The 19615-nt window shown below is 41.4% G+C and overlaps 1 protein-coding gene across 1 annotated transcript in view; it reads left to right on the top strand.

Annotated features, from left to right (window-relative positions):
• CUNH7orf72 (chromosome unknown C7orf72 homolog) overlaps positions 1-19615 on the top strand; it is a 60817-nt gene that overhangs the window by 1504 nt on the left and 39698 nt on the right. The window contains exons 2-3 of the mRNA XM_018558048.1: positions 7058-7137; positions 10832-10902. Coding sequence (XP_018413550.1) covers positions 7058-7137; positions 10832-10902 — 151 coding nt within the window. The remainder of the gene's footprint in view (positions 1-7057; positions 7138-10831; positions 10903-19615) is intronic.

Below are 19615 nucleotides of genomic sequence, written 5' to 3' on the forward strand. Positions count from 1 at the left end.
CTGAGCATACTTGTGCATTAGGGCACACTTACCTTACAAGTATGCATTTGATGACACATGCATTCTAGCATGTTCCGACGTGTGTGTTAAAACGCAAACATGTAAACAGGCCTAACTGAATGGCATTTAGTTTGCTAAAGCACTGTGTATTATAAACAATAGTTTTTTTCTTTTTTTTTTAATACTGTAAAATTCTTGTTTTCATCTTTTTCCATCTTCTGTTGTATCTGAGTGCTGCTGATGTCCTGCTGCCTTTTTGTAGCCACTTCCTGTCTACATGCATGTTCCCCAGCAATGGCTGCATGGCATTTCTCAAGACAGGATTTCTGATCTTGACAACAGTAGACAAGGAACGTGTAGAGTCCATTGGAAGCTTGTGGGGCAGGGTGATAACCAGAGGTGTCCCTACAGTATTCGCCACCTAAGGGGGTGGGGAAGAGTTTGCTGCTACCTTTGGGTCCAGAGGTAGCAGCAAACGTTTTGGAAGTTACCCAGGGCTAGCCTAGAATGTGACCTTTGGGCACTAGCCTTTGCTTTTGGCACTTTGGACCTTGGACCACTTTGGACCTTGGTGCACGGTGTTACATAGCCACAAAGCGTTTTCCAGGTCAAGAGCAATAGCATAGCCACTAGTGTGATGCAGACTGAAGAATCAGTCTGTGAGTAAAGCTGGCCATACACTGCTTAGATTTTTGAAAGAACTTTCATATGAAAGATCTTTTGTTCGACTTTCTATTAGCTGATGGTGTCAAATGAACGATCAATTTCAACCTTAGTGATGAAAAAACTCGAAGGAGCAGGATTTTCTTGAACAAACAAAATTCTAACAGTGAATATGGTTTTCGTTCGGGAAACACCATTCATTCCAAAATCGAACATTGAAATTGAAGAAAATTTCGATCTACATTTGTTAAGTATCTGATGGCTTTATCGGGTGGTAAAGAAAGATATTTCTTATAAAAATGTGTGTGTATTGCCAGCTTGAGCCTCTGGTTATGGAGAAGACATCCTGGCATGTGTTCTTTTGGCACTGAGCAATGTATTGTAGCCCTTTCCAAACATCCTGTATGGTTCTACTTAGCCTCAGAGTGCCCATCAGGTCCAGAGCAGTGGCACAGCCTCTGGACCTCTCTGAAACCTCTCTTTGTGAGTGAGTCCCAGAATGGGGCAAAGCTAAGCAATATGTATTTTGGCACTGGACTGCATTATGGCACTTTCAAGAGCCTTGTGTAGTGTGTCAATTAGCCACAGACCATGTTTCCAGTTGAGAGATGTGGCCCAGCCTCTTGTTTGAACTGGTCCCTGCTGTCTCACTCCATATGGAAGTCCCTGTCTGCAGTTAACATATCTCAATATCTAACCCTTATACACTGTCTTATGTCACTTCTCAGTCATATGTGTTCTTTATCAGTAACCTGCAGAGTACTATCCAGTTTTGGAGCCATAGTGCAGCATGACAATGTTACTCATTTAATGGATATTTATGTATAGTGGATGTTTATATAATATGGGGGGGGGCGAAAAAAATGTTCTGCCCCGGGCGCCCCTAACTCTGGTTACGCCACTGGAACTACCTCACAATTTTCACAGCTGGGAGCTCTTTTTACTGAATTAAGGGTATTACCTATGGGAATTCAGTGCTGATTGCATCCACCAAGGAACACCCCACACACTCTGTGATCCTTTCCTGTCTTTTGGTTCAGAAGGAATATTTTGTCCAGTTTCTACTGATGAAGTGAATTATACAGTCTCCAGTCTTTCTTATACTGCCTTCCTTCAGTGACTTGATCGTCGCTGGCCAAACTATGGTGGCTTAGGTTCGTGAGTGTGCTAGGCCATGTCTCATTTTGGGTTTAGTTTCTTTTCGTTGTTTGGTGCAACATTTATGTTAAAAGATGTTCAGAGGGTAGTCTCGCTGCATCTGGTGACCTCTTTCAATACTCCCCTAGTGTTTCAGTGAGCGATTCACCAGTATCCCTAGAAGAAACCAATGCCTGTGTTTTGAATTCTGGAACCCCTTTTTCTATACGATTGTCCTCATCAGCAGTTTTTATAGCTCCATTAACCTCACTGTGTCTACCAGGCCTCCTATATTCACTTCTAACTTTGTCTCAGTCTGTACATGATTAATAGAATAATATGCTTGCAGACATTTATATGTGCTCTGGCCCCTACTACAATGGAGCCTAATTCCGACCCTACAGGGTTCTTATCTTTCAGAATGCCTGAGTCCCCTATCTCTGAATCAGAATCCGAACCTTCACAGCCAACACTGTAAATCTATAATTGACTAGGCTCCTGAGTACTCACATATGCAAACTATTGTTTTCGATCTGACTGTCAGGGTTCCTCCCTGTCTTTACTGGTTCGCAGCATTCTGGCTTGGCTGCCATTTTACTCACCTGTTTCCTTCCTTGCTTGAGCAGACTCTGGATAGTGGCTCACTACTCCCAGGCTCCCTCTTATAGCCAGACAGGAGAGCATCATCTGAGTGAGTCAGATGGGAGTTTCCTGTCTCTGAGTGATGATGTTACCACACTCACTATATATATACCACTCAGTCCAGTCTGACCTTGCCCTTGTGTGGTCTTCCTGCTAGGGCATTCCTCCTGCTCTGAGTATTCTGATTCTGTGTATGACATGATTCTGGCTGATGTTCTCCTCTGGCTCCTGCTCCTGGCTTGTTCCTGATGATGCTGATCTCTGTGTTCCTGACCTGGCTTGGATGACTACCTACTCCGGCTCCTGACTCTGGCTTGTTGCGGTTTAAGATTCTGCCTGCTCCTGTGGACACTGTTCTTAATAAATATTTTAACTAGCACCTTTTGCTTGTCTGGTTTTCATTGTGCTATGACACTGACGCAGTACGCTCTTCTATGCGTCTAGAGAATCAACTTGTACCAGGTAAAACATGTTTTAGAGCCCGCTACCTCAAAGATCTTCTCTATATCCTTTGTACTTGAAACGTTCTTCTATAAGAATTGGAAACTTCCAAGACAACCATGGCTTCCTCCTGACGTTGTGAAGAAGCATTTTGCCTTTGATGTGGAATTCCTTGACAAATAGTTCCTATCTTATGCAGACATCTTATCACACTGGTTAATGCCCCTTTACATTTAGGGATTACACTGATAGACAGTTGGAGTTCCTATTTAAGTCTCAGTTTGAATTAACTGGAATGACTCTGTCCTCACTTTGTAGTGACTTTAATTTGTAACACCATGTCTCAACGGATCACATCCTTTAAAAAGGACTCTTGTAGCACAGGTCAAGATCCTCGGCTTTGGAACTTTAGAAAATGCCTGAAGCCCTCCACTTTAGTTGTAATGGCCTCTCAGCATCTAAGGTGGTGTCTCACATGGTAGTATTGTCTGTCCATATGCTATCCATTATGGCTATGTAGAAGATACATTTAAATAATTCCTTACTCGTTTGCAATTTGAGGGAAGCTGTCTCTTTGATAATACACCTAACAGTGACATGCCCAATCCTCCTGCTTTTCATTCTGTGTGCCCATTTCAATGCAGGAGATCTGTAAATGAGACAATAACAATCTTATTGGACTATTGTTCTACCCCAATGTTTTTAGAATCTGCCTCCCGCCTGTGCTGCAGATCTCAGAGATCTGGTCTTTTGTTTGCTCTCTGTATTGGGTCCCAAGGATACCTCCTCCTTATACTATGGTTGCCCAGGCTCCACCTGTTCTTCCATTATAGACCCTACAACCTCCTTTTTTTTCCTCACTCATTTGGGTTTCTTTACCCCAATGTGTATTATCCAGAATTGTTTTTTAATTCCTCACACCTTGGAACCTCTGCTGCCTAGGATGGTACGAACCTATTTTGTGGAATACCATCCCACTTTTACTTCCACTCCTTCTTACAATGATGTCCACACGGTTCTGGCTGACTTCACCCATTCAGTGGTTATCTCTCCTCAACCCTAACTTATTCTGACAGGCGTCTTGACCTACACAGTCCTCAGATATCTGTGTGCCTGGGACTTCCCCCTTAGGTATTTTTGGGCATTATCCCCCTTTTAGTTCCCCTTCTAAAATGGAGGATTTGTAAGGTCAGTCAGTACCTAGATTTTTGAACTTTATACATCTGGTGGATCCTATGCTCTGTGATCCTTGTAGGAAGTCCTACCTCTGGAATGTTCTGGCTAATACCAGACCAGGAGTACTGACACCTTTTTTTTTTTTCTTTTTAGGAAGTCAGGTCTTTCAACCTTACAGTCTTGTTTCTTTTTGCCAGATTTGGTCAGGTTACTCATGTTTCTCTCCCCATTTTGACAGACTTTCCCTTTTAAAATTACACATTTCATCGTGGTTGGATAATTTTCACTGATCTTTCTCTAATATGACTTTTCAAATTCCTTAATCTGCTTGTCTTCCCTAGTCAGTAAGAGCTCTACTTGAAGGTGTCCCTTTTCTTCCATCCAGTCTATATACACATTCCTTACATGCCCTGAACTCATCAAACTCACTAGTCATATCATGTTGTTGCCCCGCTGGGTTCCCACCTTTGGAACCTATTTTATCAAAGATTTTTCTTCTGCAATAAGTTGAAAATGTTCTACTGTTAATTCTTGCATTACATCTCGCACCTGAGGAAAGCACTTTGCCTTTCAGGTATAACCTGCAGGATTATGTTCTTTCAAAGGCAGAATTGCTGTGTATTACCACACCCCTAAACAGCCTTGGTGTTATTTGAACAGACTGCTTGTCTTTTGAATTCCTGCCTAACCCCCTTTTTAAACAGCTTACCTCAGCCTTACCCAGTCTTACTATCACCTGACCTTTCACTTATTTTCTTTTAAGGGCTTAGAGATATTACGATTTTATATTTGTTCTCTTACCTTGAATCTTCCTCTTCCTGAAGTCAAAGCTTAGGTTTATCTACTGAACCTTAGTAGCTCTCTGTTTTTAAATTTCATATGGTCATGTTAATTTTTTTCCATATAGATTTTTATTAATGTATTCATGAAGAACAAAAACAGACATCACATCCGTATAAACAAGGGGATACAGTGTACACCACAGTGATAGAGCATATTCTCCATATTAGTCAGGGTAGAGAAAACCTTTACAATTATATTGCCATAAACATCTTCTGCTAAACATTTGCCAACACATACAACCACAACGCATATTTGTAGAGGATGGTTCGGTGTAATAACTTCTGCATTTCCCTGGTTCCAGGAAGAGCACTCCTGCCCCAGTTTAAATTCAGTGGTGTAGGAGGAAAAGAAAGTAAGAAACACTATGTAGGTGGGGTAAGGATTGGGAAGTGTCAAGAGGTGAATAATAGATGAAGGGGAGTGAAAAATCCCCTAAGAAGATCGGAGAAGTAATAAATGAAGTAGGCGTATAAATAGTCCTTGTATAGAGGAAGAAAAAGTTCCGCTGGGGACCCATGCCAGTCCACCCGTGTCAGATCTCACTTGTCGCCATCAGTCCAGTCTAGGTCGGTCAGAGGACCGGTGATGGCCTATGGAGGAGTTGTTAATAGGGCATCGTAGTCCTCTCCCAATGCGAATGAGTGCCAAGGTGCCCAGAGTTGTGAAAACGTATCTAAATGATCTTGCTTAGTGAATACGAGTTCTTCCATCTCGCAAATGTGTTTCACCTGCTTAAGCCATTCTACAATGGTGGGGGGGTCGAGTGCTTTTCCACAGGTGCGGAATGAGCGATGTCGCCGCATTAATCGAGTGTTTATATAATGATTTTGCGGGTCTCCCTCCGTTCAAATCAGAGAGCTGTAGCAGGAACACACCAGGAGTGTATTCTATGGTTGCTCGTGTGATTCGGCCTATCAGGCCATGAATCTTTTGCCCAGAATGGCTGAAGCAGGGAGCATGCCCAAAAGATATGTAATAAGGATCCCTGTTCAGAACCACATCTCCAACAGACCTCAGGGAGGACCGAGTTAATTTTATGTAGAATTTCCGGTGTCCTATACCACCGTGTAGGGATTTTAAAGTTGGTTTCCTGAGTCTTACTACTCACAGAACAGCTATGTGTCCCCTGGCATACCTCTTCCCAGTCCTCGTCTGATATCTATAGAGCCGATTAGGTTTCCCATTTCAATTTCAGGATAGTCGTGTGTTGGGTTTTATATAGTCATGTTCATGTCCTGTATGTTCAAGCTTCCTGAAGTCAAGAGTATGCCAAGCCTAAACCTTTTCTTGCAGTTGCCCAAGTGCTTTTTCACAAATGTTTACTCTATTAATGTCCATAGTTTTGAGGTATAGTTTTTCCCCACAGGATGATTTCTGCCCTGGTCTGTAACACAGGTTTGGCCTGAGTACCCTCACCTTAGTCATGGGTGATGATTTACAAAATACAGATAGGCTGTTCACTTTGCAAGGGAATTTTGACTTTGCAAGGGAATGTTTCCTTAGCTTAGTGAATGTGAAAATTCACTTTGCAAAAGGAAAATAAAAAACAAAAACATATTTGCTTGCACATGATTGGATAATGAAAGTCAGCAGAGCTTCAACTCATTCAAAGAGCTAAAGGAAAATTCCCTTGCAAAGTCAAAATTTCCTTTGCAAAGTGAACAGCCTTTTGGTAAATCAACCCACAGCCTTCAATTCAAGTGTTGGTTACTTCTATACTATATGTAGTATGATTTCCAGGTCACTGGATCTTTCTGTGGCTATTGTCCAACCCTCAGTTAGATTGCTTTTGGACATCATATTGATCATAGATTATCTACTATTCCTGTACCCCTCAATGGACGATAAAGGCAATAAGATTTCTGTATTCATGGTAAAAATCGTTTTTTTTAGTCTATTGAGGGACACATTTTCCACTACTCTATGTATTTGGCCTTGTGTACTGCTTGCTCACAAAACTGAAGCATGACATTTGGAGACAAGGTTATACAGGGGGCTGGCTCAGCAGTTTTGGTTTGTCTGTATCACAACCTCCTGAAGGCAGCAGTGTAACCCATTGATCTGAGTTTATCTACTATTCCTGTGTCCCTCAATGGACTTTTATGGAAAGTACAAAGATCTTATTTTTCACAGATGTCTCTATTTGTTTTGACAGGGTGGACGAGTAATATGAAAGTAACTCCTCGAGTGATAAGTGGACATGACAGTTCCATATTTCCAAAGTTTGCTCTTCAGGTACATGCATTCTTTAAGAAATGAGATTTAATATACAGTATACTTACAGCCATTTATAATGATAACAAATATGGCTTTAATGACTAGGAATGAGTACATCCATTTATGTAAGTCACCACTTGCAGCAGAGGGATGGTTTTACCTCAATATTTGCAGATAAACACTGATTTATATTGGTCATCATATTGGCAGATCTATTCATAATCATTTGCAGGGGTAAAGCGTAGGCTCTCCACCACATATAAAAACCCCTTTCACAGACTCAGACCGGTATTTCATGTGTTACGTGAAAGGGACATGTTGGGAGAGGGCAATCTTTGTTAAGTATGTAGACAGGTGGCAGATTATAAGAACAATACTCTAACCTGCTATGTTTAGTTGAATAAGAAAGATGTATTTTGACAAAACACCTAACTGTTTAACTTCAAGTGCCAGGAGACGATAATTAAAAAACTATTATTCATTGGTGTTTCATGCATGATAGTGTTGCCAACAGTCACATATATGTTGTACATATATTTCCCAGCATTGCTATTTATAGCTTAAGAGCTGGCAATTTATATTCTAATTTAGCATACTTAAAGGCTGACAAGAAACACCGGGCACCTTTCCTGGTGCAAATGATCCTTTGACAAAAAGTGATAAAAAAGATTAATTGTACTCACAAAGGAGTTAGATAAAAGCGTATTGGACATAAAATCCCAGAAGGCAAAAGACATTCAGATTCCAAGCAGTCAGAAAGGCAATCCAAACATACTGCTAAAGCCAGCAAGGACAGGCTAACCCAGCTGAACGCGTTTTGGGGTGAAGCTACCCTTCTTCAGAGCTGGACGGCTCGACTAACTCCGTGCACATTTATATCAGGTTATAACTAGCCCATTAATCCTCATTTTTAAGGACTCCTTAATGACTGGTAGGATCCCCAGTGATTGGCGGAGGGCTACGGTAGTCCCAATATTCAAAAAGGGGGCAAGGTGCCAACCTGGGAACTATAGGCCGGTCAGTCTAACATCGGTAGTTTGTAAAATGCTAGAGGGCATAATAAAGGATTATCTGGTAGAATTTGTTCAGGAAAACGGGATAGTTAATGACAATCAGCATGGGTTCAGGAAAGACCGTTCCTGCCTAACTAACTTGCTAACTTTTTATGAGGGGGTAAGTAGAGATATGGACGGAGGTAAGCCGGTAGATGTGGTATATCTGGATTTCTGAAAGGCTTTTGATACAGTACCACACAAACGCTTGCTACACAAGCTGAGAGCTATGGGCATAGATGAGGTTGTGTGTACGTGGATAGAGAACTGGCTACGGGAACGGGTCCAGAGCAAATGGCATCTTTTCAGAGTGGGCTAGTGTAATGAGCGGTGTGTCTCAGGGTTCTGTGCTGGGTCCCATGTTGTTCAACTTATTTATTAATGACATCGGGGAGGGTGTTAACAGCGATATTTCCGTGTTTGCGGATGACACCAAAATTGGGAGGGTAATAGACACGGACTTAGACATTATAACATTACAGGAGGACCTGGATAAAATAGGGGAGTGGGCATTAATGTGGCAGATGAGGTTTAATGTCGATAAATGCAAAGTAATGCACTTTGGAATTAAAAATAAACAAATGGGTTATACAATTATGGGTATGCCGCTGGGGAAGTCAGAAATGGAGAAGGATTTGGGGGTCATTGTAGACCACAAACTGAAAGGTAGTTTGCAGTGCCAGGCTGCTGTAAACAAAGCTAGCAGGGTCTTGTCCTGTATTAAAAAGGGGATGTATTGCAGGGACAAGTCTATAATTTTGCCACTTTATAGATCATTGGTTCGACCTCATCTGGAGTACGCGGTCCAGTTCTGGTCACCAGTACTAAGAAAAGATGTCCTTGAGTTGGAAAAAGTCCAGCGGAGGGCAACCAAACTAATTAGGGGTATGGAGGACCAGAGCTACGAGACAAGGCTACTAAATTTAAACATGTTCACATTGGAGCTGAGGAGATTAAGGGGGGATATGATCTCCATGTACAAAATGTTCAATGTTGGTAGCAACATTAGCGATAAACTGTTTAAAATTAACTCCATTACAAAAACTAGAAGCCACCACCTAAAATTGGTGGAAAAAAAATTCCAGCACAAGGGGCGAAGGGGGTTCTTCACAGTAAGATCAGTTAGGGTCTGGAACTCACTGCCACAGGCGGTGATTTCAGCAAATAATGTGGAATTGTTCAAGAAACTTTTGGACGATTTCTTAAGGGACCATAATATACAGGGGTACAGGTACTCCTAGAATGAGATCCTAATAGGTTGGACTTGGTGGACTAATGTCTTTATTCAACCTCAAATACTATGTAACTATGTAACTATATCGAGTGTTCGATCAAAAGACACACTAGGATTAGGAGCTGGCCTATCACAGGAAAGCATTCAGTTACTAGGATACTCCCCCCTGAAACACTGCCCAATCAGAGCTAAGGAGGCGTCACCAAGGCAAATGCCTAATCTGCACCGCAGAAGACGCCGGCACAATGAGTGTATATTTAAACAGGAACACTCAAGATAAATGGGACACTGATAAGATAAAATGAATTAAATGGAATCATATACAAAAAACTGTTAGTTGAACCAAGCGAAGGCACTAGCACATCACTGGAACGCTGAATACACTGGCCTGTCGGCTACCCATCATGACAGCTCAGAGGAGCCGACATCAAACCAGCAAACAGACCAACGGCCACAAAGTGACTTAACGCTACCTACTTAAAGGCTGCCCTTTTTAAAGAAAAAAATTGGAAACCTGTTTTTACAGAATACATTGCTTTTTCTGGTCCAGGGAACAACAATATAGCTCAAAACTGCATTATATCTGTAGTATTTTGACTAAAACCCAGACCATTCTGACAAAATACTTTGCTTGTTTAGTTTAACAAAATACTTTGTACAGTTCCAGGATCTGTCAGTCTATTTCTTAACTACTGTAACTTAGTGTGCTATAAGCAGCAATTGTAGAGAAAAAATAGGGGCCTTTTAAGGGCTAAATGTTTCATTTTTATTTAAAATCTGGCAATCTGTTGCCACAGTATGGCTTAAAAGACTGCTTAGTATTGTTGGGGAACACACTGAGGTTTTCTTTGATAACATTTTTGTTCATAAGACTCACTTTCACTGTCAGGCTGATAAAAAAAAAAGCTTCTAGACCGGCTCCTGCAGCCTGCCTCCTCCTTTACTCAAGCGATGGAATGTCCCTCGGTATCCTCATATCCTATACACTGTATAGGACGTGATGACTCACTAGACCTTAGACTGCTGGAGCATAGGGGGAGCCTTTGCAGTGCAGAGTTAGCAAGGGTTAAAATTGTATTTGCCTGGAGTTCTTCTTTAAGTTATATGCAAATTCCCTGTAAAGCATGATCCCTCCCTCCCACCTCCTAAACCTTCCTTTTGATCAATAAAGTAACATATCACAATAAAGGATCAATAGAGAGGCTTAGGGGATGGCTGGAAAATTGTAGGTTTAGGTTAAAAATGGCCAGGTTTGTGACAGGTTTACTTTAGGTGACTTTAACATGTGCATAGATTGACTGTGGTGCTTATTACTTAGCCTTCTTTTGATCGTTTGTGTATATGTGTGTTTTAAACTTATTATTTGAAATATTTTAGGATTATTGAATACCTTTTTCTTTCTAAATTTTCTAAATATTGTAAACAGCATGTGACAGTAGATGCTTGTTCAAGAGATGCCTCGGTCCAGAAATGTATGTACACATCATCTACACAAAGGTAAGAGGTTATGGTTCAATTTAAACTTTGATTGTGTCCTCCTGAAATTTTGTGCAGTAGTGTATATTGCAGAATTCCATTTAATATATATTGTAGGGAATCAGTCTCAAGGCAGGGCCAAACTCGCAAAGTTTAAATAAAAGTTGCAGCTTTATTCCCAGTGACAGTATCAAACAAAAGGTAATATGATATTGCCATAACATAAAGGAAAATAAAATTCTGCTCCACTGAGCCTTATGGCGTCCTTTACCCAGTCGTGTATTCTGGTTTGGAGCTGCCCTAGGCAAGGCAAAACTCGGGGATTTCTCCCACCCCTGCCTGTTTAATACTTTTTACGTAACCTGTCAGTCGCTGGATGCAGTGCACACGTTGTATCCAGCTTTTGTCATGTTCCGCTATTAGCGTAGCAGGAAAGCTGTGGTCTCAGGGGGGCTGTGGAAGATCTGTGGTGAGCTCTGCGAGGTCTATGGTGGGCAGAGCCAACCACAGATCCTGCACAGCACCCCTGAGACCCTGCAGAGCCCCCACAGATCCTGCACAGCCCCCCTGAGGCCCTGCGGTCTATTGCATATCTTACAGTTTTCTATACATTCGCTGTGCTAGACTGCAAGAGAACCTCTGTAACAAATGAGGCCTATAATGTGAGGAGCATTCTTTTGAGTAAGGGTGCCTTAACACTGAAATGTGTGCGTTGGACGTGACTGAACGCAAGTGCATTCACTGCGTTCTGCAGTAAGAAGACCATGAGTTAAGAAATCGGAGGTTCGTGATCGCTCACCTCTCAATTAATAGAGCTGGCATGTGGCACAGGCCGGCGCTAAGCATTGGAAGGAGTACATTTTACTCTCCCAATATTTATCCTTTTAAAGTGTAACTCCACTTTTTCTGTTCTGAAGGAATAGATGTTTCACTGAGTCCTTTCCAGACAGATTTCTGAATGGGAGGGTCAGCGTTCCTCCACCTAAACAGATCCCTTTGTTCTAATGAAGAGAGTTACAGTGTTTGCATGCCTAACAAGACAAGCCTTGGGAAATATTGAATCTGAAATGAAATTTCTATTGTTGGTGGTGACTTAAATTTTGTTTGTATCTTAGTGCAGACTTTTGAGGAAATCAGTGAGTTAAATCATGCAAGTGGGAAATTACATTTCTGATGGGCATTCTGTACAGAAATGGGTATACAGAACACTTCCCGGGTGCCATATTGCTTAAAAAAATTCTAAAAAAATTACAGCAACTGCAGATTGAAATGCACAGGCTAGGGATGCACTGATACCATTTTTTCGGTATTGAGTATGAGTACCGATATTTATATTTTGGTACTTACCGATACCGGTACTTTCACTAGCATGGAGGCGGCTTCCCAGGCAATCAGGATCTTGATTGCCTGGGAAGCCCGCTCCATGCTATTTGGCCAGCTCCATGCTGATTGGCCGGGAAGCCGGCTTCCCAGCCAATTAGCATCAAGCCGGCTCCCTGTCCAATCAGGAAGCCGGGTGGCCGGTCTCTGAATAAGCCTACGTGTTTTGAGTAGAAAACAAAGAGTATAACTACAGTACATCGATTTCTATAGGAAGTGAGAACAAGACTAAGAAAAAATATTAACTTTTTTCTTAGTGCAATCAGCAGGCTGGGTTTGTGGATGGATGGTTGTTAGGCTGTGTGGGGAAAAGTGAGGTTTGACCTGATTATGCTGTATGACAGGGTAGCCTGGATTACAAAACTGCCGAAATACAGTTTATACTTATACTTATTATACAGTATATGTCACTCGAAACAGCATTACTAGCTATGTTCTAAGATCATGAGATCAGAACTAGACCATATTATTAGCTAATGTCTGGAAACAGATCACATCACTAGAGAACTCCAAGGCAAGCTGACCTTTTTGGCTTGCTATGGACATCCCAATTTGAGGACTCTCTGTCCAGGAATCTCTCTTGCTATCTCCCCTTCCCTCAGTCTGGCTACATGCAGTATTGCTCATTCAGAAAGTAAACAGATTCTGCTCTGTGCACTCTTTTAAAAAAGTTTAATAAAAGTTCATTATATATATATATATATGACTTTTGTTCAAGTGCCCCCTTTTTTGTGCATCTTGCAACAGCCACACCACATGTTTTCAGAGTGTCCTGTATTTCACCTGAAGTTATTAGTGGGTTTTTCTTTGTATCCCGAACAATTTTCCTGGCAGTTGTGGCTGACAGTTTAGTTGGTCTACCTGACTGTGGTTTGGTTTCAACAGAACCCCTCATGTTCCACTTCTTGATTAGAGTTTGAACACTGCTGATTGGCATACTCAATTCCTTGGATATCTTTTTATATCCCTTTCCTGTTCTATACAGTTCAACAACCTTTTCCCACAGGTCCTTTGACAATTCTTTTGCTTTTCCCATGACTCAGAATCCAGACACGTCAGTGCATACGTACTGTATATAGCTATAGATTGGTGTGAATGGGAGCTAACGTCTGTACCACACTCACACATAGTATTAATAATATAGTTACAACATAATCTGCCAAACTTTACTAAATAAATAGAACCATTTATATCAGGCTGTGTCACAAAGACCCTTAAATTCCTACCACAGTCATGCTGGCTGAGCCAACCACAATGGAACCTAGCACTGTCACATGGGAGAGGCAGAAAATGTTCACCAAACCCAGAAGTGCCATGTATTTTACTTCACTCCTGGTGGCAGGACAGAGCAGCGAGGGAACAAGGACAGATAAGTATCTGATGATGGGGAGGGAAGGATATTTTGAATTCATGCCCCCCTCCCATCATTTTACTGGGATCATGCAATAAAATCCAGCAACACAGAAGCTTAGTCAGCTTCTCTCAACCTTTTTACTATGAGACACTTGAAATAATCTTCAAGTTCAATGGAACCCCTTGCTAAAAAAGAATTAATCTCTAGCTTACAGTACATTAGCCACACCATATTGGTGGTCAGTGAGCAAAGGGTCCTCTTACACTGGTAGTCAAAGAAAAGAATGCCGTTTACATTGGTGGGCAGTGTAGTGCTCCATATATAAGGGGAAAGTGGGAAGTGGGATTATTCATGACAGTGGTTACCTGTATACTATGAACCAATGACGCTGTCGGCCCTGGCCTGTGTCCGAGCAGCCAATGACACTGTGCAGGCCACAGTTTCATTGTTTGTTAGGATGCAGGCAGCTAGGGCCGCACAGCATGCTTGGTTGCTGACGCCTTGTATTTATGATAAAATACTAGGCGTTCTATGAATTGCCACTGTGCTGAGCAAGCGACCCACTGTGTTTTCAGAACCGCAGGGAAGCCACTCAGCCTAGCATCATACAGGACCCAGAGTAGCTTTGCTTAAAACATATGCATACTTACATTTGGACATACCTATAGTTTAGTTTTAATGAGGGAACTATGCATAAAACCTGGCAAAGTGATAAAGGGTAGTTGTTATGATAAGATTCAGGTTGAGCAGACAAGGGAAGTTGTACAGAGAACTTGCCCTTAATTGAATAAGAATAGGGGCAAAAAGTTACATACAAGATGTATAATAATAGGATGTAAGATGCAGATAGGCAGTGTACCTGTAGATATATTAAGAGAATCTGAGAGTAAGATGCAGCATACAAAAAGACAGGATGTACTATGTAGTATGACATATCATTACAAGCCAGTTTCTCAGTAGTGTATGATATTTGCCATTTTCCAGATATGGAGAAGGGTGCTGGGATGGTGAAGTCTACTTTTCTAGATGCCAGTAACACTATGAAACAATCTATGAACTCTCTAGCCAAACAGAAGAGCTGTGCAGAGCTGCAAGAACTCAAGGCATGAGACATAACAGCGCAGGGAGTGATTTTCCAACTTTCTTCTACTTCATTATTCTACCTAGTGCTTTTCTTGTAATCAACAGTTTGAACACTGAGATTTTACTATGGAAGGAGGAAGGGGAGAGGTCTAAGAAGGGAAATGTTCCACTTCATATCCCTTCCTCTTCACTGACATTATAGCCATATTGTCTTCCTTTCTGAAGCAGCACTCTGTTGTCTGAACTAGTTACTTCAAGGGCCATCACTTGTGCAGCATGAATGGGAACAGTTAAATAAAAGACTGAGAAGTACACTAGACAGTCTTGGGCCTCCTGGAAGCTATGAGCCCTGGCTAACTGCCTGAACCCTTATCATAATCTGCAACTGTTTTAAGGACAATTTTCTTTTCATAGGCCAACCTGTCACATACTGTCATTGTTTCACCATACTATACGGTGCTTTACAGAGGACACAGAACTATTTACTTCAGCAATTTTCAACAGTATTAAATCAACTTGACGCTGTAAAGCCAGTTTAGCTGAAAAAAATGCCTTTTTAATAGATGAACATTTATCCCTGTTCTCACCTATACGTAGTTCTCACCTATACGTATTCTTTGCTTTATAAATAAAAGTAAAAAAAAAAAATCCCAGTTCTCACTTATACGTATTCTTTGCTTTATAAATAAAAGTTAAAAAAAAAATGATAGTGGAGAAATAAAAAAGACAGAAGCAGAAGAAGAGGCAAAAGCTAAGAAAGAAATAACCTAGAAATTAACACAGCTCCTGTGTTTATAGACACTTTGTAAAAAAGACATGCTACTACTGTACATTACCCTTATTTAATTACATCACAGTAATCTCCCAACTAGACGCTCTTATTTCCTATTGATATTGTCAATGGCATTGATCAGCAGGTGTCCAGTATCTGGCTGTCTCAATATCAACTGTATTACATACTTACATACTTCCAGCACTAGTGCAAATAATAATGTTATATAATTCATATTGCTTCATTCAAGGACTTCCTAGGTGGTAACATCATGCATTTTCTTGTTCAGTCATTTTGTTTGTTTTTGAAAAGAAGAAAAAGCAGGAATTTATCATGTGTATATCATGTAGACATGTGCACCAGCAAAAAATTTGTTTAGTTTAGTTTCGTTTTTTAAAAAAAAAAAAAATTTGTTTAGTTTAGTCTCGTTTTGAAAAAAAAAAAAATTTGTTTAGTTTAGTTTCGTTTTGAAAAAAAAAAAAAAATTCGTTTAGTTTAGTTTCGTTTTTCGGGTCCGAAATTAATTTCGGACGAAATTTGTTTATGAAAAAAATAAAATAAAAAACTTTACTCTCCAATGGCTGGACTTGAACCAGCAAACTTCACAATGGCAACTACTTGCAAGCCTGTACCTCTATCCATTACTCTATAGCCTCTGTACTCCAAATATAGAAGCATTTGATATATATGACTGCAATATGTGGCAGTTGACATATTATTTGACTTGGCCAGGATTTGAACCAAGGACGTTAGCAATGGGAATCCTATGCTCTAACCTCTACACTATAGCCTCTGTACTCTAAGCATAGATGTGTTGTAGAGGTAAAATGGTGTCAATGGTGCAACGAAATTCGTCCAATAACGAATTTCGGGAAATCGGGAATTTCGGATTCGTTTGCATTCGTCTTAGCTGTAATTCGGAATTCCGATGCATCCGAATTTCCGAAAATTCGTCCAAAACGAATTTCGGAACGAACCGAATCGCACATGTCTAATATCATGTACATAACATAGACAATAGACACATTGGTTGCAAATACATAAAAGTGTTCCATTGCAAATGTCTGTCAATGGATAATCACTAGTCTGTATACAAGGCTGGAATGAGGACAACATTTAATTAAAACCATAAAGGGCTATTTTCGCCATATTACTTTCCCTTTAACATCTAGCAAACAAATCCGCCTACATCAGCAAATAAATAGAATTATCTACTAATAATCAATGCCATTTCTTACTACATATCTATATAAATATTAAATACATTTTCTGTTTATAATTAGCCCTCGTTCACACCTGACCGTTTTTTAGCGCGTTCTACGCTCGACGAACGCTATACAAAACGGTCAAAAAAATAAATTGCATTGTAGTCAATGGTCTCGTTCCCACCTTGGCGTATTACCGCCCGTCCCTAACGCGCTACAAAACGGCCCATGCCTGAAAAGGTACATGTACTACTTTGGGCCGTTTTGTAGGGCGTTTTCCATTGGAATACAGCCAAGTAGCCTTCGGAATCGTGCGACGGTCGCGCGACTTTTTTACCGCGAATCGCGGTAAAAAAAACACGCGACGGTCTCGCGACAGACGCGCTTTTTCAATACGCCTAGGTGTGAACGAGGGCTTATACATCCCAAAATACATTTTACACAAAAATATGTATTTGATCAAAATAGTATTAAACTCTCAACCTTTTTTTCAATAATTAATCCAAATTAAACAAATACAAAGTTCTTTACATTGTTACCCAAACACTTATACTCATCATGTTTCAGAACAGCTGGCTCCAACTCTCTCATTTCAGCTTCCCTAAACTTCCTGTCTAGTACAAGATCACAAGGGACAGAGCAGTCTCCAGTAGCTGTACATCTACTGGCTTAGAGAAGGGAGGAGAGGGGGAGATGAGAGGAGGGGAATGGCTTGCCCTGCTGTGCCTGTGTGTTTGTGGAGAAACACACAGCTGACTAGCACACACAATGGCGGATCCATAGGATCCTGCAAGGAAAAAGGAGCCACCCTAAAACAGGATATCAGAGCCAGGCTCAGGGGCCCATCTCATTCTGCAGGAAACGAAAACTTTTAAACATCAAGGAGCAGCATCCATTGTAAGTGATTTTATCAGCATTTGAAAAAGCTTTAAAACCTTTGACTTAATTATCACTTTAACATATGCTTTGCTACTTGTATTAGCTATATAAATGCATGCCATTTTCAGTCTATCCATAAGTATTATTTTGCTGCTGGCCCAAAAAGTTTTAATATTGGGTTGGTAGATGATCTGGGCACCACACCCCTGATTAAAAATTAGATAGATATAAAGAGTATTGGGTTTTTAGGCACCAAACATTATGATCTTTTTGAATAAAAAATAGATAATTTATTTATCACCACCACACTAGACCACTGTGACTCACCAGTTGAAGAAAAAACACTTCATGTATTCTCGTGATAACAAACTATTGTATTTAAAATATACAATGAGCTGTATGAGTCAGTGGTATGGTGGTAGTTACATTAAATAGGAGGGTCAATGGCTATTCAAGTTTTTAATATGTACTGTATATACACTATATTGCCAAAAGTATTGGGACACCACTCCAAATCATTGGATTCAGGTATTCTATGAAATTTCCTTGCTACTAAATATTCCACGGTCAACTGTTGTGGTATTATAACAAAGTGGAAGCAACCGGGAGCAACAGCAACTCAGCCACAAAGTGGTAGGCCACGTAAAATGACAGAGCGGGGTCAGCGCATGCTGAAACACAAAATGCTCAGAAGTCGCCAACTGTCTGCAGAGTATAAAGCTACAGAACTCCAAACTTCGTGTGGCCTTCAGATGGGCACAACAACAGTGCGTAGAAAGCTTAGTGGAATCGGTTTCCATGGCCGAGTAGCTGCATCCAAGCCTTACATCACCAAGTGCAATGCCATGCATTGGATGCAATGGTGTAAAGCATGCCGCCACTGGTCTCTAGAGAAGTGGAGACGTGTTCTCTGGAGTGATGAATCATGCTTCTGTGTCTGGCAAGTCGATGGACGTGTCTGGGTTTTGGCGATCGCCAGGAGAACGCTACTTGCCTGACTGCATTGTGACAAGTGTAAAGTTTGGTTGAGGGAGGATTATGGTGTGGGGTTGTTTTTCAGGGGTTGGGCTTCGCCCCTTAGTTCCAGTGAGGGAACTCTTAAAGGAGAACTATGAGGTGAGTGCTTTTCACTCACCTCATAGTTCTAGCCGACCTGTGACAATGAGACTGTCACAGGTCGGCTCAGTAGATCGGGAAGTGAGCGAACCGGCATTCGCTCACTTCTCCATCCTGTCACAGCTCTCTGCCATGACAGGGGAGGGGCTGGATTTCCCCCTCCCCGCTCCGATCCTCCAGCGCTGACTGGCGGAATGGATGGGGGAGGGGGCAGGTACAGCTGGCTCTGCCTCTAGATAGGCAGAGCCAGCTGTCACTCATGCAGCTGGGCGGATCCAGACATAATTGTCGGGATCCGCTTCAGCTGCTGCGTCTCAGTATATAGGGAGCTGTAGCTCGCGGTATACTGAGCTTTGGGTGGCGGGAGGACGCTAGTTTGTGTCCTCCCGTTACCCTAAGGAGAACTATAGGGAAAAGCCCATACCCCATAGTTCTCCTTTAAGGCATCAGCATACAATGACATTTTGGACAATTTCATGCTCCCAAATTTGTGGGAACAGTTTGGGGATGGCCTCTTCCTGTTCCAACATGACTGTGCACCAGTGCACAAAGCAAGGTCCATAAACACAAGTTTGGGGTGCAAGAACTTGACTGGCCTGCAAAGAGTCCTGACCTCAACCAGATAGGAGACCTTTGGGATGAATTAGAGCGGAGACTGCGAGCCAGGCCTTCTCGTCCAACATCAGTACCTGACCTCACAAATGCGCTTCTGGAAGAATGGTCAAACATTCCTATAGACACACTCCTAAACCTTGTGGACAGCCTTCCCAGAAGAGTTGAAGCTGTTATAGCTGCAAATGTATTTTTTATTCAAAAAGAACATAGTGTTTGGCTCCTAAAAACCCCCAATATTCTTTATATCCCCCCTGCCTGCACCCCCACAATCAATGCCCCAGGGCTTGTGAGGAAGAGGCCCTTTTTGGGGGGTGGGGTTCCTCCTTAAAA

Source organism: Nanorana parkeri, unplaced genomic scaffold (assembly GCF_000935625.1).
Source record: "Nanorana parkeri isolate BGI_ZX_2015 unplaced genomic scaffold, ASM93562v1 scaffold317, whole genome shotgun sequence".
NCBI classification, from domain to species: domain Eukaryota; kingdom Metazoa; phylum Chordata; class Amphibia; order Anura; family Dicroglossidae; genus Nanorana; species Nanorana parkeri.